At 38.9% G+C, this 22858-nt stretch overlaps 2 protein-coding genes across 4 annotated transcripts in view; one reads left to right on the top strand and one right to left on the bottom strand.

Moving 5' to 3' along the window:
• rasa1 (RAS p21 protein activator 1) overlaps positions 1-18905 on the top strand; it is a 29056-nt gene extending 10151 nt beyond the window's left edge. The window contains exons 2-26 of the mRNA XM_005803512.3: positions 6044-6196; positions 7469-7604; positions 8371-8441; positions 9024-9141; positions 9910-9941; positions 10087-10139; positions 10278-10428; positions 10595-10673; positions 11011-11134; positions 11232-11388; positions 11491-11578; positions 12065-12145; positions 12457-12614; positions 12702-12778; positions 12858-13030; positions 13112-13271; positions 13560-13702; positions 14313-14428; positions 14524-14610; positions 14744-14811; positions 14908-14996; positions 15079-15156; positions 15352-15486; positions 15576-15655; positions 17514-18905. Coding sequence (XP_005803569.2) covers positions 6044-6196; positions 7469-7604; positions 8371-8441; positions 9024-9141; positions 9910-9941; positions 10087-10139; positions 10278-10428; positions 10595-10673; positions 11011-11134; positions 11232-11388; positions 11491-11578; positions 12065-12145; positions 12457-12614; positions 12702-12778; positions 12858-13030; positions 13112-13271; positions 13560-13702; positions 14313-14428; positions 14524-14610; positions 14744-14811; positions 14908-14996; positions 15079-15156; positions 15352-15486; positions 15576-15655; positions 17514-17562 — 2656 coding nt within the window. The 3' untranslated portion in view covers positions 17563-18905. The remainder of the gene's footprint in view (positions 1-6043; positions 6197-7468; positions 7605-8370; positions 8442-9023; positions 9142-9909; positions 9942-10086; positions 10140-10277; positions 10429-10594; positions 10674-11010; positions 11135-11231; positions 11389-11490; positions 11579-12064; positions 12146-12456; positions 12615-12701; positions 12779-12857; positions 13031-13111; positions 13272-13559; positions 13703-14312; positions 14429-14523; positions 14611-14743; positions 14812-14907; positions 14997-15078; positions 15157-15351; positions 15487-15575; positions 15656-17513) is intronic.
• On the bottom strand, positions 16653-21441 carry ccnh (cyclin H). Of its 3 annotated transcripts, none has more exons than XM_005803513.3 (10): positions 21261-21441; positions 20988-21112; positions 20779-20901; positions 20617-20690; positions 19875-20088; positions 19610-19773; positions 19453-19523; positions 19238-19343; positions 16886-16949; positions 16784-16810 (listed from the first exon to the last, which is right to left on the bottom strand). In XM_005803513.3, exons 2-10 carry the CDS (start codon positions 21102-21104, stop codon positions 16784-16786), a joined length of 960 nt encoding a protein of 319 aa, XP_005803570.1. In that variant the 5' UTR covers positions 21105-21112; positions 21261-21441. The 3 variants fall into 3 exon arrangements, with proteins under 3 accessions (XP_023199468.1, XP_005803570.1, XP_023199469.1); XM_023343701.1 differs by having other exon boundaries at positions 21234-21441; XM_023343700.1 differs by lacking the exon at positions 21261-21441 and having other exon boundaries at positions 16653-16810; positions 20988-21104.
• Positions 21442-22858: the final 1417 nt, after the last annotated feature.

Raw genomic sequence — 22858 nt, forward strand, 5'->3', positions numbered from 1 at the left:
ACAAAGTTTCAATATTAATTTGTCTGACTTCAGTAGAACATGATCTTTTTCTGATTTAAAACCTTAATGTGGCGAAGTAAACCACAAAATGATTTATTTGCCCCAAATGTTGTCAAATAAATAATTTTTAGTCTGTTAAATAAATATTGTTTTTGTTTACATTAAGTTATTAGTGCTCCAAATGCTGAACATTTGCAACAGTGCAGCTAGTCAGATTGATTAGCTGCAGATGTTTGACTGGAGAGGATTAATATGTCTTAAGAATACTGAAATTGTGACTCTTATTCATTTGCTGCTTCCATGTGCTTCTGATTACATGAGCAATGACTGAGCTCTACTTTATTGAACAGATGTTTTTACCTTTAAATTCTTTATTTAGTTGTTTTTCTGTTTGCTACAGATTGTTCCTTTAAAAAATGTAATAAAGGCTTATTGTAGGACGTTGGAAGTCCTGTGAAACAACCAATGAGCCTTTTGGTGTTACATCCATGTTGACGGTTTTTCAAGATTGGCAGTTTGAATGGGGACGCTATTTTTTCTGTGCTACATATCTGACCGTAAAAGACTGGTTATATCTGTAACCGTAATGCAGAAGTTGTCTCTATTGTGATTTCTAGTTGTGCCTTGACTGTGCAGCTAAAGGTTTTGTTTTGTAGATAGTCAAATATCAAGGGAAGTTAAGCTATACACATCATTATTTGTTGGTGTGTCATACAAAAAATTCCCGTCAAAATACATTGACTACATATAAAAATATCAATTTTACATACAGAGAATGATGATATACAATAAAGTTGGGTTTAATTCATTTTTTGCTGTTTGATTTTGATAAGGGCAGACAGCATGTCTGTTGAGATGTCAAAGTAGAGATGCACCCATAGCAACAGAGGAGGACGAAATGATAGTTTAATGAGTCAGGCAGATGGACTGACAGAGGGAGAGACGATGTCTACCTCAAGCGAATCACAGCAATCTTTCTGTCCTGTTGCTCTAATTTCCCCTGAAGACGAGAGTCCAGCTCCAGATTCCTAGTCTGTGGTAACAATAAAACGGCACGCAAAGTGGATATGCTCAAATGGCACTTAAAATAATGTTTAAAACTTTAACCTTAGGCTTGAAGCACCTCAAAATTTACCAAGGACTAATTAATTAATTTATGATTCCTGTTCCTCCCCCAAAAAACATTAAAAATACATTCAATTGACTTTTTGGACATTTCTCTTTTAAACAGAATGCATTGCAGGGGTTGAGAGGGAAATGTGAAATCAGCTGCATTTGCACTTGCAGGGTAGGCAAGCGTCAAAACTTGCAGAGCTTAGAAAAAGCTTCCATCTCTGTTTCCCCCAACTGTTCCTCTATTACAAATGTGTTTAATATTATGCAGACTTGAATGTTTCAGTTCAGCTGTGCAAGGCAGAGGCTGAAGACACATCTGTTACTGCTGAGGATTTTGATGATATACTAATTATTCTTATCATCGATGGCGTCTAGCACTTTGGTGAGAGTATACATATAGATTTAAGAGTTGTTTTAAAAAATACAGCACTTTAGCAATGTTTTCATGTTGTTTTTGATTTGCCAATTGCAGATTGGTCATTGAGTGATTAGTCTGTAAACCTCTAAAAATTTAAATCCATTTGGATTGAAGCATATTTCCCCCTAAAACATGCATTAAATGATGGCACATATATGATCTTGCCTGGTGGTATTCCAGATATTACACAGTCACATTTTTGTGAATTACCTAGACTGAGAAGCTGCTTACACACCGACGAGCTGTACTGTGTATGTAATCACCCACATGCAGGTATCAGGACTGGAACGACGCGAGAACTCGTACGCAGCCTCGGTTGCGAAGTTAATAAACGGTGCAGAGCCTCAGATTGGCACACTCTCTTTTGTTTTAATTACTGACTTGTTTTGCTAAATAAGTGCACTGAATTTGTTGCTCAGCGATTTGCATTAATCATATTTATGTCTGTCCTAATCAGTTGGTCATAATCTGTATGATCTCCTATGAGAGCTTCCTCTTTTATAAAGGCACTTTAGAAACAAAACCCATTAGTTATGGGTGCTCACCGTCTTCAGCTGTGACACTTAAGGAATTTTACTTGCACTGTTCTGTTACTCAGCAGTAGGGTCCAACAATAAATCGACCAGATTTTGGAAGCTCGATGATTGGCTGGTACTTAACCGTGAAGCCGATCTTATCCATTGATCTTATCTACCTCGGCAAAGGTCTAAAAATCCAAAATTGCCAAAAAATATTAGTTATATACGCTATCTTAGTAGACATAACAATTTCTGCAGTTATACCTTTGACAAAATAATTTTGTTTTCTAACTTCTTTTACTGTGCATCATTTTCATACAATAAGGTGCTCTCAGCTCCTCCACAAACTTCTAAGTGATTGTAAATATTAAGGATGCACGGTATATTAATATTAACCATATCAGCTGATAATTTTTTAGCATATCTATATCGGATTATTTTCAACTTGTTGTCGTTTGTGTGCGTTGGGAAGGGGCTGAGGCTGGTCAGGAGACATTTTTAAAATCACATTGTGATTTTATTTTTTACACCGATAACATAGTATTCAATTGTCTTCCTGTTGTTTGCTTACTGGCAAGAAATGGAATCAAACACTACACCTATAACTAAGAATCTTGTGTAGTTAATGGAATAGTTGCATTAAAACAGAATTTCATTCTTGCATTAAAAAAACCCCAAAAAGCATTCTGCTAGTTATTTAACTTGGAGTTTATTCCCATCTTTTGTTGACCATCGGGGAATTGCTTGCTGAAAAGCTGGCTCAGCTTTACTCAGCAGAGCCAAGATATTTCTGCTCTCCTTGCTACACATGTGCTGACATGACTGCCCATTCCTGAAACGGATGGTAGAACTATATACTGTAAACTTCATGGTTGAGGTTTATAGTCCGTTTAGTTTACAAATTAACTTTCCAGGTCATGAAGATCTGTGTGGTGTTCTGTGAAATTGTATCAGGATGTTTATTACAAGCCCGTCATGACTGTGCTGTTCAGTGTCTGAACATGTGTTGATGGGTGTCTCTTATTACCGCCGTCTAGGATGATCACTGGTTGAGACGGTGTGCCAATGACACAGCTAATCTTCCATTGCTTTCACTGTGGATGAATGCTTGTTCGGCTTGGAGCTTCATACTTGGTTCTGTTACTTTGCACGTTTGCTTCTTTTTTCTTGCAGGCATTAAATAGGTAAAAATTTGCTTCCCCCAATGCCATGGTTTGCAAATTTATCATTACGGCAATACTGTTGTAAGCATTATGTATGTCATGAAAAACCAAATTAACTGTTAGCTAAATAATTTTGTGTCACACATTCAGGCTCCATATGCCTGTGACATCATATGTTGGCTAAGAGCAATGTTTTCAATAAAATCTTGCTTTTTGAGAGCTGTTTTTTTCTTCCATATAATAGCCGGATAGGCTATTCATATATATTATGGAGTCTGTTTTCCAAAGCAGAAAAAATGCTAACACTTTGTACCTTCCTGTTGCATCTCTCAATTATTAAACCATGTAAATTACTCTTATTCAACAGGTCTGCAAGAAAATTTTACACACTTTTTTTTAAGCACTGTGGCCCTTCAAAGGCAAAGCAGGCATAGGAAATGAAATATTTAGCAGAATGCCTGCACTGCTTATAATATCAATTATGAAGGGAAGTAGTCAACTTTTTAAACTGACGAGGCTCTAGACTCAATGATATTTGTAGTCAAAAGATTGGTGAAATCTTAATATATATATTTTTCTTCTTAGCGCATACCAGAAATGTTTATGTCCACACTGCCTGTTCCTAACAAGTTGTCACCTTTAACCCACATTAGAGGGGTTGTAATGAAGTGTGCCAGCCTTGGAGAGTGTTATCAGAAGTGTCGAGGCTTCTGAATGGAGCGGGTTCAAAAAAGATCGGTTGGTACCAGCTTCTGTCAGTGTGGGATAATAGAAAATCATAGGGGTGTCTTTTTGACGTGTGGCTTGATGTTGGGGTTTTCTTTAAGTTTCAGGGAGCACAGACAGAGCGGGACCGCTGCACCGCAGTGGTCACACATCAGTTTTCAACATTCACAAATACTGGACACAAACAGACTGTACTGATCAACGATCTACTCACTTGGATTTCTATATTTTAGTAGAGCTTTATTTTTGATGCACATACAGTGTTTTACCCTTAAGTTACGCTGCATTCCAAACTTTCAAAAGGTTTTTGTTAAAGATTTCACAGTATCATGTGCTTAAGTTTAAACAACAACTATTTAAGGTTGGTTGTTAAACAAATATAATGTCTTTTCTGATGTGTTTGCAGCAACAGTGGGCAAAGTCACTGGAAAAGTCAACACCAAAGTTGCCATCCAGGAAAGCAAAATAAACACACACACAAAAAATACACAAAACACTTTTTACAACCAGAAAGGCAGTTCAACAAATCACAAACTTTCCTCTAATAAGTCTTTGAAACATAAACCTGGTAAATGGTTTTTGTTAAAGATTTCACAGTAACATATGAACAAGTTTAAACAACACACTTAAGTACATGTGACAAAGTTATTTTACTTGAAGAGGAAATTCTAGTTTTGAGACGACAATACTAGCAACTGCTTCATCTTTTAGTGACCACTAACAGTAGGCCGTAATAGCAGGCAGTAATAATTTGAAGCATGAATGCAACATTTCCTTAAGCTGTCATGGAGCCAAAAGAGGAAAAGCAGTTCAGATGGCAAAAGTAACACTTCAAATGGCACGGAGGGTTTTGGGGATTTGCAAATGGCTCATAAAAAAGGTTATTGTTAATATCACACCATGACTAATTTCAATCATGCTTATTTTTTTTTCTTCTAGTATTCAGTCTTGAGTTAGTGATCGACTTTTCTTGTAACCAGCTAACTTCTAATGCATTTTAAACTTTTTCATTTGGTGGAGATGGTTTAGAAATTGTGTTGGGTTGACCTGATCCTACATGGCTAATACAATTCTTACTCGTACATCAGCAAGTAACAGTGGAATTTGCAGCTGTGTTTGCACCAACCTCTTACTAGAAAACTGGGCTGTAAACCTAATGGAAAAGGGCAAGGATCCAGCGTTGTTGTGTTTTTAACAGTTGTACATGTTCTGATATTACTGTAAAAGTCTAATTGGTTACTTCATCAGCAGCAGGAATTGAACCTGGAAATAGAGCAGAAAAGCAGAAACCTGAGCAGCTTGTTAAAGTTGAGCATCTTCCTGTCAAGTCACATCAATGCAGTGTTGAACCCTGCATGTCTTGCTCAACATAGATTACCAAGATTGGCTTGAAGCAGAAGCAATCACAACCGAGTCTTGTTTTTCATGTTGTATTTTATCATTTTGGTTGTTGCATCTGGAGGTTGTTTGAGTCTTTCTTGGCCTACTTCTAGGTAGTGTGTGTGTGTGTGTGTGTGGGGGGGGGGGTGCTTGTGTGTGTAATATAGTTGTCACTAAAATCTAGCCTGTTTACTTTTTAAAATTTTCCTTCTAACATCAACATGTTGATGCTATTTCTGTGTATTCTTGTTCTGTACAACTGCATTGTTTCTCATTTTAATGATATGAAAGTCATTAAAAAAGAAAGCACATCCAGCAGCTTTCCTGCTGGATGTGCTTTCTTTTTCAGCACACTATCAGCAGCCTAATGGTTGAAAGCATATTTTATCATGTTTTCTTTACAAGCACAGACCTGTGCTCCCTAAACCAAATGGAAGCCATTTAGGTCTCTTGTGAAAAGAGCTGCTGCTGCACCTCATTCTCTTACTGCAAGACTTTTTTTTTTAGTTTATTTGTCCTATTTTTAGAAGAGCAAGTTGTCAAAAAATAATAATAGAAAAACATGTAAAACTTTTAACATTTGGTAGTTAAAACTCAAAGAATAGCTCCAGCATTTACACTTTAAGGGTTTTATGTGCTCTATTCTTCCATTCACAAGTAGTAATTTATCAGTGTTATGTTTTTTTTCTTCCTTTATTCATTCTGTTGTTTGTTGTCTTCAGGTGGTACCATGGCAAACTAGACCGAACCATTGCAGAGGAGCGTTTACGCCAGGCCCGGACCCCTGGCAGCTACCTCATCAGGGAGAGTGACCGCCGGCCCGGTTCATTTGTCCTGTCTTTCCTCAGTATGACCAATGTGGTCAACCATTTCAGGTACGTCAGAGTGCTTTAAAAAGCTTTTATTAACTGGAACAATTGAAATTAGCTGCAGTGCGTGCTAATTTGCACACAAAGTGTTTATATTTCATACATTACACAGACACTTTCAGGAGCCTCTGTTCTGCAACAAGATTTGCAATTTTGAAGATATTTTGTGGAATTGTCCTTATTGATTTGGCCTAAATGTGGCAGTGTATTAGCTGGTAGACTTGAGCGATAACCAAAATAATATTCTGAAGATGCCTTGGTTTTCTGTCACAGCAACACTCACAATGGACACAGAAATGTTACCAAACATGTTTTTATTCATCACAAATCTAAAAGACTCTTTTTCAGTCATAAGAATGGTTTTATGGCTGTTAATACAAAAGAGATTTTTCCGGTGATTAGGTGGGCGTAAATCATTTTGTTTTTGCTAAACAATAATTTTAAAAAAAGCACACCATGTTGTTTTATTATTTTATTCTTTTTAATTCATTTGATTTAAAAAAAACATATTAATTAACTTTGGAGATATATCAGACACATTTCTGTTAGAAACACATTTCTTTGTTGCTACTTAAGATCGATATTTAAAAATGAGCTTTTACTTAAAATGTAGTAGTTAATAAAAGTAACGCTGATTGTGTCCACAGAAATTTTCTTATTTTTTCACAGATGTAGTTATTTTAAGTGACCCTGTTTTGAACATAATTAGTCAGAATCTCACATTGGGGTTATTGAGTGTGTCCTACCATGAATGAATAAACAAACTGTGGTCGCCTAAGTTGATCTGTAACAGTTTTGTCTTTAAGCTAACACTTTTAGATAAAGACATAATCAATAGCCAGTAGGTGTAAATTAAACAAAAATCCAAATATAGATTTAACCTCATGCAAAAGTAAAGTTAAAAAAAAACTGAAACATTTTGTTAAATTTGTTAAAAAGGCTTGTTTTATTTATAATAAGTCCTTTTTATGCTACGATTCTACAAACAGGCTAGTCTCTAAGCAGTCTTTGGTTGCTAAGTAGGTAGCTAAGAAGATAACACGAATAACATCATGCTTTTGATGTGGCACATTTTTACACACATTCACCAAGCTACTCCTTTCACTTCCCTCTCATGTGCACCTCCTCCCCCCATGCTATTTGTGGTGGAAGTTTGTTCAGTGGGTCCTACATGAATAAAAAGTGAGCTTGATGCTCCGATTAGAACTTAATGACTGCAAACTGAAAGAACCTGTATTTAAAGATCTGCTGTCACTTAATGTTGCTTTTGTTTTCCAGGATAATCGCCATGTGTGGGGACTATTACATTGGTGGTCGACGGTTCTGTTCTCTATCAGACTTGATTGGTTACTACAGCTATGTGTCTTGCCTATTGAAAGGAGAGAAGCTCCTATCACCAGTGGCACCTCCGGAGGTGAGACTGACTTTATAGCTTTAAATATATGATTCTTTTCTTTTGGAGTCATTTTTTAAAAATAGATTATTGTCTCAAAGGAGTTCTTCCATGTTTATTGCACTTTGTGAAAATCCTGGAAAAATGTCGAATTTGCAAATAGGGTATGCGTGATATTTCAACCCTGAATTACTGTGAGCCATATCACAGCATTTGTGAAATTGTCCAGATTTCCCATTGATGCCACATTATTATCTTTTAAAATCAGTAAATCTCTTTAATGTTTCTTTTAAAAATAAAGAACAGTCCAATGGGAATGAGAAGAAATTTCCCTTGATAATTTGGATCTGTTAATATCCTACAAAAGCTTGTGAAACTTAAACCTCCAGATAACTTTGTACATAAGGGACGTTAAATCTGTTGGAATCTCATCAAAAGTTATTTTTCATATGAATTGTGTTAAAGTTGTGGAAAAGGGGATGGAAATATATTAATATATTTTTTAGGATGACTGAAAAGGAATAGCAACTGTTTTTTTTTCTTCTTTTGTTCCCCATCCACATTGTATAAGAAATTATCGTCTTATTCCCTTGTTTGTTTTTTTTTGCCAACAGGCAGGAGTGAGGTCATTTGAGGCAAAGCTAATGCTAATCATATTTTCATGTGGTATCGCCTTAAATAAGTTGTAACTTGCTTAGTAAAATCAGTTTTGACTAAATAAATGATTGATGATTTTGGAAGATCAATGCTAAGAGTTTGTTCTTATTTTTATCTCTTTTTTCCACAGCCTGTAGAAGACAGGAGGAGAGTCAGGGCCATACTTCCATACACCAAAGTGCCAGATACCGATGAGATCAGGTAAGCACTTAATAGACAAATCAAAAATTGAATGTCCTTTTTTTTTTTTTGTCCCACTCGGATTTGTTCTTAGAAGCAATTTCATTACTGTGAATTATATTCAAACACACACGAGCACAGAGATCCCAGGCAGAGAAGGAAAACATCTGCCTGTTTTGCTCACAAAGAACAGCCTGATTTTGTGGAATGCTTCAGCGTCCTGCCGAGAACATCATCTGACTTATTGAAAAGCAGTTGTTAAGCTGCAATGCGCACACTCACTGATGCTCCCATCTGCATCCCTCATTTCCTAAATCTGATAAACATCTGTCTAAAGTCAGCCAGAAAAGTCAACATGCCTGCAAGCCTTAAGCTCTACAATGCAGACGATGTGCAAAATCTACCTCTGTTTTAAGCCGCAGGAGACACCTGCTGGCCACACTGTAGTACCATCACCTACACAAAATAAGGATTCTGATTTATTCTACTTAATGTGCTTTTACTACAAAATGCATCAATGTGATCAAAGCTTTTCTTTTTATTGTATTTTCTTTGCTGTGACGCAGGAAAGTTTTGTCATGGTATTTTGATGTGTGCCCTCAGCTTTCTGAAAGGAGACATGTTTATTGTTCACAACGACCTGGAGGACGGCTGGATGTGGGTCGCCAATGTTCGCACAGAAGAGCAAGGGCTCATAGTGGAGGATCTGGTGGAGGAGGTGGTAAGTAAAACACAAAAGCCGACCAGCAAGGGCCGCTGTGGGATTCACAGGAGATGATAATCTTGAATACAATTACAGCAATTTCCTGAAGTTTGCACATAAACAGAATAGAAGATATTGACTATTACAGTTAAAATAAAGTCATTTATAACATTCATTGTTATTTTGATGTAGACTTGAAAGTAGACTGATAAATGTGGCATAAGTAGCAAGAAATTGTAAGTGCTTATTCCACATGGTATCTTGCTCTTTATAAAGTAACATAAGTATAAGAAGCTGATATTAGCTAATGGCTATCTGCTAGTCATTAGCTAATATCCTGCGCAGCAACAGGTGTGGATAGTTTAGAGAAGTCTCCCTGAATGCTCCCTGTAGCAGAAGATCAGTCTTGTTCTGTCTGCAACCCTCTTTTGTAAATGCCAGAGAAAGAAGTGACTTATTATCATTGTGGTTGTGACACCATAAACATTTTAAAAAAATAATTTTTTAACAAGAACTGATCCATGTATGGGATATTTTAATATCCACACAGACCTTAAATCATATAATAGTAGTATTGAATTCTAACTTCTGAACATCATCTTGTATTCGTATTTTGATAGTCAGCTCATGTTTAGTGACAGGGTTTGTATCAGTAATTTTTATTTTAAATTTGTGATGTAGTTTTACTACAAATAAATCCGTGTTGCATCTGTTTTGCGGCAGTTATTCTTTTAGTGTCACAACAGATTCAAAACAATAAGTTTGTCTTTGCATGTTATTTTGCAGGGCCGGGAGGAGGACCCACACGAGGGAAAAGTGTAAGCTGCTTGATCCCTGGAAAAAAAAATAAAAAATTACCTGTTAACCTTTAGTGAAGAATTACAATTCCTGAATATTTTAATATGGGCGACATGATTAATTCAGTTCCTCTTTTTTTCTGTTATTTTGAATGTTCACCTTTAGTTGGTATCATGGAAAGATCACAAAGACGGAGGCTTACAACCTTCTTATGTCAGGTAACATTTTCTTTACTTTCTGTTGAGTTAGAGCTGTCACTCTGGTAGTTTGTTCTTTTTCACAAATATATGATTATGTGACCTATGTATAGTGTCGTTTCTATAAATTTGTCTCCTTCACCCTGTGTGATGTCTTAGTTGGCCAGGTTTGCAGCTTCCTGGTCCGACCATCAGACAACACCCCCGGGGACTACTCCCTCTTTTTTCGCACTAGTGAAAACATCCAAAGGTTCAAGATCTCCCCGACTCCAAACAATCAGTACATGATGGGAGGGAGGTACTACAACAGGTACGTCTGCCAGCGTGCCATCATGCTGGAATGCATCTCACATTAATCACGCCTTTCGACTAAACATTTGTCATGCACAGCTTCAGCTTGACTTGTCCTTTGGAACCGATTGCAGTTTGTCTTCCATTCAATGTTTGTCTGTTCTTTTTTTTTTTTTCTGTTGCAGCCTTGACGATATCATTGATCATTATAAGAAAGAACAGATTGTTGAGGGCTACAACCTGAAAGAACCCGTTTCCATACAGGTAAGCACAAGAACCGATTGTGTAATTAAAGTGAGATCAGTTGAGAAAAGCTCCTGGTGAAGTAAAGACGCACATATTTCCTGCGATCTCATACTCTGGTTATAGAGGAAAAAACTAAAAAAAAAAAAAAAATCTGAATTTGTCTGCATATTGGAACAAAAGCTGTGAAAACAGTTAATGAACAATTTTTAAGAAAATATCCATGCAACATTTTTCTGTTGGAGCTGTAGACCTTAGAATTGTCTCTGATGTAACATTTGATGACTTTGTGAATGAAAGAAAAGTATTTTGTTTCACGTAGTTATTTTGTAATGGGTGGATTTGTTTTCTTATGCAGCACCAGGAGCAAGTACTAACTGACATAACAGATGGGAGGGAAATTTATAACACTATCAGACGGAGAACAAAAGATGCTTTTTACAAAAACATAGTCAAAAAAGGCTATCTCCTCTTCAGCAAAGGTATCTATCTATGTTCAGCTCCATTAGTAGTTTTATATTATTCACAAATTCTGTCAGTTCCATAAGGCAGGATTCTAAGTTTTTCCTCTGATTTCAGGAAAAGGAAAAAGGTGGAAGAACCTTTACTTCATCCTGGAGGGCAACGATGCACAGCTCATCTATTTTGAAAGCGAGAAGAGAGCTACCAAACCCAAAGGGCTGATAGACCTAAGTGTGTGCTCCGTGTATTGTGTGCACGACACTCTGTTTGGCAGGTGCTGATGGCAATTTTCCAGAAAACAAACGTGAGATAATGGCTTTACCTTATGCTAAGCAAAAAAAATTGTAAAGCTTTGTTTTCTGTTTGACATTTTCAGGCCAAACTGTTTCCAGATTGTTGTCCAGCACTTTAGTGAGGAACAGTACATATTTTACTTTGCAGGAGAGGTCCAAGAGCAGGCCCAGGTAAATAAAGCTTCAGCTTTTTCATCAAATAGTGTAAAAATCTTGGAGTTGTCCAGATGCTATGTTTGATTAAATTGCTGCCTCGGTTCCTAAAACATAAAGCATTCAGCTGTTTGCAAGATCCCTCAAATGCAGGTCTTAAATTATTAGCAATTAATTGAGCCCTCTGCTTGCAAGTCTTCATTCTAGAGAAGTAGATACATTTATTTAGCACTATATTATATTACATACTATTAGTAATATGATTGCATTGTCTTAAAAGAAAGAAATGGCAGAATTGAACCTTTAAGAGAGTCACAAGGGATGGACCCAACCTTTTTGGTAACCCTTTTTGGATTACCAAAAAGGGCTCCAGGTTGTAGATCACAGAGAATAGGAACTGTTTTTATAATTTTATAAAAAATGTTTATGTATCTATCATGCATTTCTTTCCGTTTTGTCATTTTGCGTCTCTCAGATGGTCGTAACATCGCTCTGTTTTTGCAGGATTGGATGAAATGCCTTCAGACGTTCTGTAGTAACCTAAGAAAAACCACTGTACCGACTTCAAACAAAAGGCTCCGGCAGGTACGCTTATAATCAGCCTTTGTGTTCATTAAAGTGTGGCACAGCAGTTGATAGTCACACCAATGAAAAGAGATAATTGCACTCAAAAGTCCTTCATTTTGGTGATTTATTTTTCAGTCACAACTCTCACTAAACTAGTGGTCCTCTGCTGTGCCTGTACCACGCAACACACGCTAGACTCGCTTATATACTCTGAAAAGTATTGCCTGCTACATGTTACGAATTTACGTAACATTTTACGGCCACGTAAAATGTTAACGTGAATTAACACACGCGTTACATTTTATGTGTGTTGATGACTTTTGTCTCAGGTGAGCAGCCTGGTGCTGTATGTGGAGGAGGCCCACAAGCTGCCGGTGAAGTATTTTGCCAACCCTTACTGCAACATCTACCTGAACAACGTCCAGGTTGCCAAGACGCATCCACGAGAAGGGCAGAATCCCGTCTTCACCGAGGAGTTCAACTTCGAGTAAGTGTGTGGGACTCCCACCTGATTTTGGTCAGTGAATGTTTGCAGAATTACAAACCGTGTGTTTTTTTTTTCTCCTCATTTTAGTGATCTGTCCAGTGAAGTAAACAGTTTTGAAATCAGTCTGAGCAACAAAACAAAGAAGAACAAAGACTGCGACATCTGTAAGTACAGCAGTCATTATTGAGGATTTGATTCCCTTGTTTGTTTCACAACTCGCTTTTTTTGACACGTCCCTTGTAGTGTTCATGCGGTGCCAGCTGGGTCGCTTGCAGAAGGGTCAGATGATTGACGAGTGGTTCCCGCTGAGCTCCCACGTCCCTCTGAAGGGGATCGAGCCGGGATCGCTGCGGGTGCGCCATCGCTACTCCATGGAGAAGATCATGCCGGAGGAGGAGTACAGTGAATTTAAAGAGGTCCGATTCATTGAAAAGTTCTTCCAGCGGCAATCTCATCTCACTGCCAACAATGCCATTGATCCAAAGTGTTCTCTGCAGATGATCCTGCAGAAAGATTTCCACGCAATCTACGCTTTGGCCAACGTTTGTGGTCAGGACCGCACATTACTGGCCAGCCTCCTCCTGCGGATCTTTAGGCACGAGAAGGCTGAAGCGCCTCTACTGAGGACGCTCAACGACAGAGAAATTAACATGGAGGGTAAGAATCACAAACACAGGGATTAAACTCCTGCAAAAAAAGGCAACGATCACTTGGATCCAAGAATCGGTTAGCTGCCTCCCTCAGGAATTTGGATAAACATGAAGGGATCGTTTATAGTGAGGGCATGCTGTCACAAGTCTTCTTGCAGCTTAGTAATACTCTTCATTGTTTTGCAGGATTTAGCACTTTTTTTTTTTTTTTTTTTAAATCTGTGTGATGTAAACTGAGGAATGTGTGTAACGGCAGCTATTTGTATAACATCTGATGTTTGCGGGCCTTTACCAGATGAGGCAACAACGTTGTTCAGAGCAACTACACTGGCCAGCACGCTCATGGAGCAGTACATGAAGGCCACGGCCACGCCCTTCGTCCACTACGCGCTGAAGGACACCATCCTCAAGATCATGGAAAGCAAACAGTCGTGTGAGGTACGATGCAACAAACCTTTAGCTGCTGCACCATAACTCATACTTGTGAGAGTTCATGTATTGTTTAGTAAAATATAGTTACACCATTAGTGCCTTGCAACAAAAATTATATTTCTTGCTCTTTTGTCACATTTTGCCCTGTTGCAACAAAGTTATAACTGTAGAGGATTTTATATGAGACCAATAATAAGGTAATGCCTGATTTTGAAGTTGAAGGAAACTGATTTTTTTACGTGCAAAAATATAAAAACTGCATCTGATGTTTGCATTTAGTCTCATTTTCTTTGAGAAATGTAAATAAAATCTGCCGCATCCAGCTGCATTGACCTATTTTACACAGAAGAATGGGCAAAACCTTTAGGGTTTATGTGTGCAGATGCACATCCAGCAAAAGGCAGGTTTACAAGCTTTCCATTTTTATAACACTTTTAAAATCTACACAACGTTGTGTTGGTTTAAATAAAATCCTAGTAAAAGACAATGGAGTGGGATTGCAACATGATCAAATGTGAAAACGTTTAAGGGATGAAAATACTTCTTAAAGACCTTATTCGTTAATCACAGTTGTAAAGAATTACAATAACTAATTTCCAATTGTCCCTCTGTGAAGTTGAATCCTTCCAAACTGGAAAAGAATGAGGATGTTAGTATCAACCTGGCTCACCTTCTCAACATATTGTCGGAGCTTGTGGAGAAGATCTTCATGGCTGCGGACATCCTACCGCCGTAAGATCAGAGGCTAAAACACAGATTTAGCTGAGAGATATTTCTGTGAAAACCGTATTAAAGTTGAATGATCCATTTTGTATCGGTCTCTAAAGGACGTTAAGGTTCATCTATGGCTGCCTGCAGAAGTCTGTTCAGCAGAAGTTCCCTAGCAACCACACCATGCGGACAAGGGTTGTGAGGTAAATGTAGACCTGCGAATCATGTAGGGCAAGACATTAGTAGATTTAAAAGCCAGATGAGGTATTTCTGCAGTCGACATGGTTTGTCCCACTTACTGTGTGAGTAAACAGCTTTTTTATTGTTTTTCTCTAGTGGCTTTGTCTTTCTAAGGCTGATCTGCCCTGCGATTCTCAACCCCAGAATGTTCAACATCATTGCTGGTGAGCATCTATTGAAAAACACAGTTTTCAGTTTAACATCAGAGATGATGCAGTGTGTTATGCATTTTTTTTTTTTACTTCCTCTTCTTTTCACAGACCCTCCATCTCCAACAGCAGCCAGGACACTCACATTGGTGGCCAAGTCTGTCCAGAATCTGGCCAACCTGGTTGAATTTGGTGCTAAGGTCTGAAGCCTTTCCCGTTTGGCTTTGAGTTTCGTAAATATTGATAGCATTTTGATCTTTGTTTCTCTCATTATTTTAACAGGAACCCTATATGGAGGGAGTTAACCCATTTATTAAAAACAACAAACATCGGATGATCATGTTCCTGGATGAGTTAGGCGTGAGTCTTATTTTCATCATTCTTTTATTATATTTAACAGAGATCAGGACTGTCTGCTACAAGTAAGTAAGTAATAGCCAAGAAATGGCTGGATGTGTTTTCTGTGACAAGGTTCTGATTCATTCGGGCTCAGAGAGGAACAGAAGCTGTTAATTGAGAGCTAAAACATGTGATGATGATGATCTGTGTTTGTAGAATGTCCCTGATCTCCCTGAACAACCAGAGTCGTTCAGGGCGGACCTGTCGCGGGACTTGGCTGCGCTGCACGAGGTCTGTGCCACGCACTCGGACGAGCTGCGCACTCTGAGCAACGAACGGGGCGCACAGCAGGTCAGGCACCCAGAGCAACAACTCAACTTTCCTCACAGCTCACGCCTCGCTCTAGAAAATAATCACTTTCTGCTTTTCCTGTTGCTCAGCACGTACTGAAAAAGCTGCTGGCCATCACAGAGCTCCTCCAACAGAAGCAGACTCAGTATGCCATGTCCAACAGCAACAGGTAGTACTGCAGCCCATTGCTCCCATTTGTCCATCTTTGCGCCAAGCCCCCTCCCCTCTCCGTGAGCGCAGCCCTGAGGAGACCTAGCATGCTCTTCCCCTCATCACAATGGAACCACTCTCCATCATGTCTCCGTCTGATAGTCCCACCCATCCTCACCCATCATCTTGTCTCGTTCACCACAAAAAGAGCTATGCAGCAGCAGCGTCCAAGTACAACAAGCAACCCAGCTCCTAAAAACAGCAAATGGGGGAAAAAAAAAAAACAAGAAAAAAAAAACTTGCACCAATGACTCTTTGCTACATTTCTCCCTTTTGGACTTTGTTCGTAACTGTGATGTGGGTGTATTTCATTCATTCACCAATAGGACCAAATATAAGGATTTTATATGGTTTCCTTGTACCTACTGTGCTTTAAAGGCACAAATTGCCAAAGTTATGGTCCCCTACTTTCAACTCAGTGTGAGGAAACTGACATGAAGAAGCTAGTTCTCTCAACCCCCTTTAATGGTAAACTGGATTCTGAGCAAATATGCTTTTTATACTGTAATTTGTTACTGATTAATTTTAAAGGTTGTGACAATATCTGCAAAACGCTGAAAGAAACATTTCTGTCTGTTCTTTTTTCAAAGTCTTGCAGAAAACCTATGGTTATTTTATATTAATAAATTCTCTTGCTGGAATCATGAGTATATATGTGAGATAAGCTGATTTTTTGCCAGGTCATAATTGTATCAGTTATATTTGATTATTTGGCTGCGGCTTCTTTTTCTGTTTTAAAACATCCCATTTGCCAGACAGGACACATAATCAAAGAAACCAAGTAAAAGTTTACAGTTACAGTTTTTTTTAAATAGTACAGACTGTATAACAGACATGCATGCACTTATTAAACTGTTTTTTTGTAAAGTAGATTATTGAGTTGTTTATTGTGGCTTCACAAAGGTCCAGACACTTTTACTCTGTTTTATGTGGCACTTTTAGGATAAAAAAACAACTAGTAGAAAAATATCTTTATTTCTCAGAAAACGCAACCGAAATGTGCACTTAATTTTGCCACATTTAGACTTTTTCACATAAAATACTGGAGTCAAGCAGAAACTTTTAAGTTTCATTCCACAACTCAATCTCACAGGAGGTCTTCATCAGTCCAGTCCTGCAATGAAAGAAAATGCGGCTGATTAAGATTTCTGGGGAAAACATTTTACTCAAATGAAGAAAACTTTCTAACCTCTTCGGTCAAACGAGGTTCTTTGGCAACATGGCCATCTTCTTCATATCCTCTTTTTCGTTTGCTGCAAGAATAAAAAATTATATTTTGGCAAAGTGGAGCAAGCGAATTAATAAGTGGTGAACTCTGTTTTGTGTCTTAGTGATGATGCAACCATTTTAAATGTTTTTAGGGCTAAATGTATGGTGTGCCAAATGTGCCACAACCTAATAAAGGACTAATTATTAAAGTTTGGAACTAAAACGTTTCAATTGTTAGATATTTAAGTAAATGCAACATTTCTTCAGTAATTTGTTGAATGCATTGTGAATTTAAATTGTTTAATACTGACCAAATATTATAAAAATGTCTAACACTGACTTTGAGAAAGGGTGGCAGAAAAAGAACACGATGCAATATGTGCTAAAGTAATATTTGCTTTTAATCAAAACAATTAAGCAAAAAAGTTATTTATTGAATTGTGGCACTTTTGGTCCTCCAGAAGGTCACCAAATGGTAGTCTGCTCCTCATCTTCATAGTCCTATAGTCTAGTTTACCCCATTCATACCGGTAGCTGTCCCAGGAGTCCTAACAGAGTAACATTGAACAGCTTGTGTCTTTCACAAACATGTCCATTTTATTTTACAGGACAGAGTGCACCATCATGTCTCTGGCTGCTGCCATCCAGGTAATGTGAGTTTTATGGATTTCCACCTGCAAATCCTGTAATCAGATCGCGCAGCCAAAGCGACGCCTCGTTCCACGAGTTGTGAAACTGAAGACTCCGAGTGAGTCGGTCCTTTTACTGTGCGCATGTGGCGGTACAAATGCAACGTGACTGTCCTCCGTGGAAAATCCTTGCTGCACAACTGAATATCGTCTTTCCAAAGCCCTTGTCTGAATCCAAAATCCGTCAGAAACTTTTGACGTGGTGACCTTGCGGGAGAGGATCTTGGTGCACTGCGCTGCAGAAACCTGACCTTTTCTATCCTGGTGTTTCTATCACTTCCTCAAAAGTCTTGAACAGTTATGGGAAGGAAGCAGACTTAACGGGCTTCCTGTTTGGCTACTCCTCTTTGGACAAACTGTGGGGAATGCATCGTTGGAGGGGAGAAGAGCCAAAGTACTGAAGTAGCAATTTCTGCTGTCATCAGGGAATTCAAACACAGCACCTCTTTCCAAGACAACACTAGCCTTAATTCCCTTTCTACTCACAATCATCTTTCACCTGATTTTTCTAAGCTACCAAACCATTGTAACTTACACTGTATTTGTTTTTTCCTTGCAGCACGAACCCAACTTTTTATATATACATACAGTATATGCTGCTTTGTATGTTATGTAGTTAGTCTTATAAGGAAATACTGTGTTTGTGTCTGACGTAGCATAAGGGTGCTGAGAAAGCTGCATACGTAGAACCTGTCCTGTGCATGTGTTAACCCTGAATGGATCGTGCTTTAGTGTGTGGGCCTACATATATGCTGCTCTAAGAAACCATCACCTTTACTCCCTCTATGCCTTTGGATGACAACAAAAAGCTTTAGCTACGTTGCAGTTTTTTCCCCCCCTCTCACTCCGTCACCACAACAGGTGGCGTTTCCTCTGTGCACCTTTGCTACGACTGTTTCTCATACGGCTCCACTCCAAGTCAAACCACACACAGATTTATCAACCTTACGAAGCCGTAAAGGTCGGCCTCAGGTGCCGACGGCTCGAGAAGCTGCAGAGTCTGACCCTGTGCCTGCCGTAGCTCGGACGTTTACCAAACAGTTTGCTGTAGATGCACTTACTACACCGCGGACCTCACAAAGTGTTAGCAAACCACCGGAGAGAAATGAGTCACAACCACTAAGCCTATAAGTCAGCAGCTGTACCTGTATCGGATACGCTTTACGGTGTGAATGATGCGAGTAGTGACGCAGCTTCTCTGGATTTCATACAGCTGATGTGTTCCTTCTTATTTTTCTACCCGAGACTGAACCTCGAACCTTTTGCATCTTAGATACGACCTGACTTAAATAAAACTGTTATTGCATACGACTGAATGCCTGCGATTATTCACTTGGGCATGATGTGTGAAGACTACAACCAAATGAAATTGAAAATAATTGTAAGATTACCATAGTAGGACAGTTTTTAGATTGTAGTATACAAGAGACTGTATTTTACATGCAATCGTAATTTAAGTCTAAAACTGTTGGTACCTCAGATAGGACTTTTCAAAAACTTTCAATAGAAATCACTCTTTGTTTTAATTCTTATTAGTATTTCAGGTACCAAAGATGTTTGCTGCTTAATAATTGATGTTTTGACTGTGTATTTCCCATTAGAAAGCATGAAACAGTTATCCAGAGGCTTCTTCATCTCCTTACTTGCTTGAAGTAGCAAATTCAGCGTGAATCCTCTCCAGCTTGTGTTTGTAAGCATTCACCTCCTCCTGTTTGGGAAGTTCATACTTCTTCAGGAGGGTTTTCATCCCTGCATAAATAAAGACAGGACACTTAAATCAGAAGTGATGGTTACACAGCTCAGCATCGCCATCTTGTGGAGAGAAACTGAAGGTGAAACTGGACTCCATGAAACTCACGTTTCATGGAGTCATACATCTTCATAAGAGTTTCTTTGTCCTCTTTAAGGCCCAAGCATTCAGTCAGGTAGCTAAACGGGGGGGGGGGGGAAAGTAATTGGTGACTGAAATATATACGTTAATTATTGACGATTCAAATAACATTTCTGATTGGTACCTTTCCATCTTGAGGCCAGCTCTGGAAGCGCTGTTCAGAATAGCTGTCAGAGCAATCTGGGACGGAGAAAACAGAAGTCCTGCATCCGTCATGGCTGCTTGGGTAAGGAAATCATCGGCGCTCTTCCTCAGCGACTCCGGGTTTTCCAGCGTCGGGTATCGAGTCTGACGGGAGAAAAATCATCTTGTGGAACGCCATATGGTCAAGGATTTAATTGTGAATGATTTACTGGAGCGTAAGCATCATCAAAACAGAGAGCACACACCTTGAGGTCAATGAGCAGACCCTCCATAGGTCTGTAGGGATTGTGGACCACCAGGTGAAAATTGAGCTGTTGGATAAGAAGCAGCTCATACTCTAGGATTTGCTCCACGACCCTTTCCTGTCCCGCCGGACTCTCCTGCAGAAGGTTTCCCACGAACTGGGTGCTGGACACGTTGAACTCATCCACCTTACAGGACAGGTATGCACACGTCAGCCTGAAGCAAGGAGGAGAGGGCCAAGAAAAAGTAGGTGGAGAACTTTAAAGGGAAGCACTGGGGCTAAGTAGTTTAAAAACAGTCAACAGAGAATAGGACAAACTTAACAAATGTCACGGTAAGTTAATATGAAACATCCACCCATGTAGCGGGATTTACTCAGCGTTCTGATATTTTAAATGAGACGCCATAGAAGTTACAGGATGTTTGGCCAGCAGATGATACACTAATGGCTGTGTATTTTTATTTTATTTTAGGGAGACAGCACATTTACACTATTAAACAAGCTTTATGCAACATATCTTCAGTGTTGTCCCATGAAAAGACATAAAATATTTACAGAGTGAGGGATGCACTCACTTTTGTGAGATCCTGCATCTGCTTCCCACAATATTTGCATTACAGGTTGTGAAATGAAACAGCCATACGTACAGACACGGTGTTACATAGTTTCAAATTACATTCTGATGTGATTTTCAACAGAAACCACATCAAACCTTACAGCACTCCCAAATTAGCAGCACTCACATGATAATCCTGGGGTGATGCTCCATGATCGAGTTGTTCAGGTAGAATCTCCTGAAGTACATGATGGCTGTACCCTGCACAGGTGAAACGAGGTGAAACATGCTGTTCATCAGTCTGTTGGAGTGACTGCTGCGTTGCGGAAAGCTCGACACAGAAACCTACCACCACAGCTTTGGGCATCGCGGGTTTAAAAGCGTTGCAGAAGTCCAGCAGTCTCCTCTCGTAGTGTCGAAACAACGCGTCCTCCTCGTGGCGGTCCAAGAACGTGAAGTCACCGACACCGGGCTAATTCAACAGAGAATCAAACTGCGATGAAAGCGCACATCATGTTATACAATGCCGTGGTTGTATTTCAGGCTGCACCACCCTACCTTCCCACTTTCTAGCGCCTTCCTACGGAATTTCTCGTTGGCCATGTAACGCATCTGCTCCAGTTCACCCTCGTTTTTAAAAGTCCAGAATTTCTTCTGTGAGCTGTTGTGGAACATGGTGGTTTCTGTATCAAAAAGAGGACAAAACGTCTCAATAATATATATATATATACGTGGGTGCGTTTTCGCAAAGAAAGTTGACAAGAATAAACAAAAACCGATCAACGTTACCAGACTATTGCTCACATTTATTCACAACATTCAGCAACTTACGCTCGTGGATCTAGTTACGCATCACTCCACTAAATGACTTTGGTGTACACCGGTTATGTGTGTTCAGATACACGGTTTAAATTACTTATGAGGCTAAAGTCAATATTTTATAGAGTAAAAACAGACTAAAGTACTCTAATCCGAATCTCAGCGCGTCACCATTGTTGAACGCCAGCATGAGTCGCCCAATGATGACGTATGATTGTACCGTAATATATTTGCTGCAGTAAAGTAGAGTGCTGTGCGCGAAACAATGTTAGTATGGGGTGCAGAAAGTGCCAATAGTATGAAAAAAAACAACAACTAAACAAACAAAATAGGTTTGTCAACAATGAAGTTTTACAATTTAACTTCCCCTGTCCAGAAAGTGTCATGGTTAAAAATAAAAAGGGCAGAAAGTTATTCTTCTTGTAAAGCTTGAAAGATGGTTGGCAAACAGCATGATAGCACTTTACCAGCACCAGCTGGTACAAAGTGTGGAAACTAAAAACAAAACAAAAAAACAAACAAACAAAGACATGCTCAGATGCATTCAAAAATTTTTTATCTGGCAATTTATTTCGTCTTTCAATGTATTCATTTTGACTTTAGTCCATAATGATATATGACTATTATTTGAGAGAATGCAGGTTTTGTACAGTAACACCTTATATTATACTTAATTTAAAAAGATTTTTGGCAACAATTCATAAAGGCAAAAAATGTTGGTCACAATGTGTGGCTATAATGAGCCAAAGTGTAAAAAAAAAAAAAAAAAAAAAAAAATATATATATATATATATATATATATATATATATATATATATATATATATATATATATATATATATATATATATATATACACAAATACTTTTGAAAGGCACTATAATTATTACATTAACTTGAATATGTACCACATATTGCAGTTTATTTCATGTAAAACATAAGACATAAATTAAACTTTTTGTTCATATTGAATAATTCAATTCCACTGTGCAAGGCTGCACAGTGGCGCAGTTGGTAGCACTGTTGCCTTGCAGCAAGAAGGTCCTGGGTTCGATTCCCGGCCGGGGTCTTTCTGCATGGAGTTTGCATGTTCTCCCTGTGCATGCGTGGGTTCTCTCCGGGTACTCCGGCTTCCTCCCACAGTCCAAAAACATGACTGTTTCCCTGTCCAGAAACAAGTCCACTTTCTGGACTGGTTTCTCTAAAATTCTCCCTAGGTGTGAGTGTGTGTGTGAGTGTGTGTGTGTGTGCATGGTTGTTTGTCCTGTATGTCTCTGTGTTGCCCTGCGACAGACTGGCGACCTGTCCAGGGTGTACCCTGCCTCTCGCCTGGAACGTAGCTGGAGATGGGCACCAGCAACCCTCCCGACCCCATTAGGGACAAGGGTGAACAGAAAATGGATGGATGGATGAATAATTCAAATAAAACCCGTGCTTTAGCTACATACACAAATACAAGAGCACAATGCACAGGGCCCACCTTTGGATGTAAAACCCAACCCTCCCAATCCTACCTCGAAAAGTTCAGAGTACAGCGACTACTCCATGACTATCTCTGTTGGCCAAATGTTTGAATCTGGATCACAAATGGCTGAGCGCAACAACGATCGA

The sequence above is a fragment of the Xiphophorus maculatus genome, chromosome 12, assembly GCF_002775205.1.
Source record: "Xiphophorus maculatus strain JP 163 A chromosome 12, X_maculatus-5.0-male, whole genome shotgun sequence".
In the NCBI taxonomy this organism is placed as follows: domain Eukaryota; kingdom Metazoa; phylum Chordata; class Actinopteri; order Cyprinodontiformes; family Poeciliidae; genus Xiphophorus; species Xiphophorus maculatus.

What these genes read in the sequence shown, in the direction of transcription:
- ccnh (XM_023343700.1), bottom strand. Translation starts at nt 21,104, where the DNA reads ATGTTCCACAACAGCTCACAGAAGAAATTCTGGACTTTTAAAAACGAG. An exon ending in AGGCGCTAGAAAGTGGGAAG is followed by an intron (nt 20,902 to 20,987) that starts GTAGGGTGGTGC and finishes CTGTTGAATTAG; the next exon opens with CCCGGTGTCGGTGACTTCAC. An exon ending in AACCTCGTTTGACCGAAGAG is followed by an intron (nt 16,811 to 16,885) that starts GTTAGAAAGTTT and finishes CTTTCATTGCAG; the next exon opens with GACTGGACTGATGAAGACCT.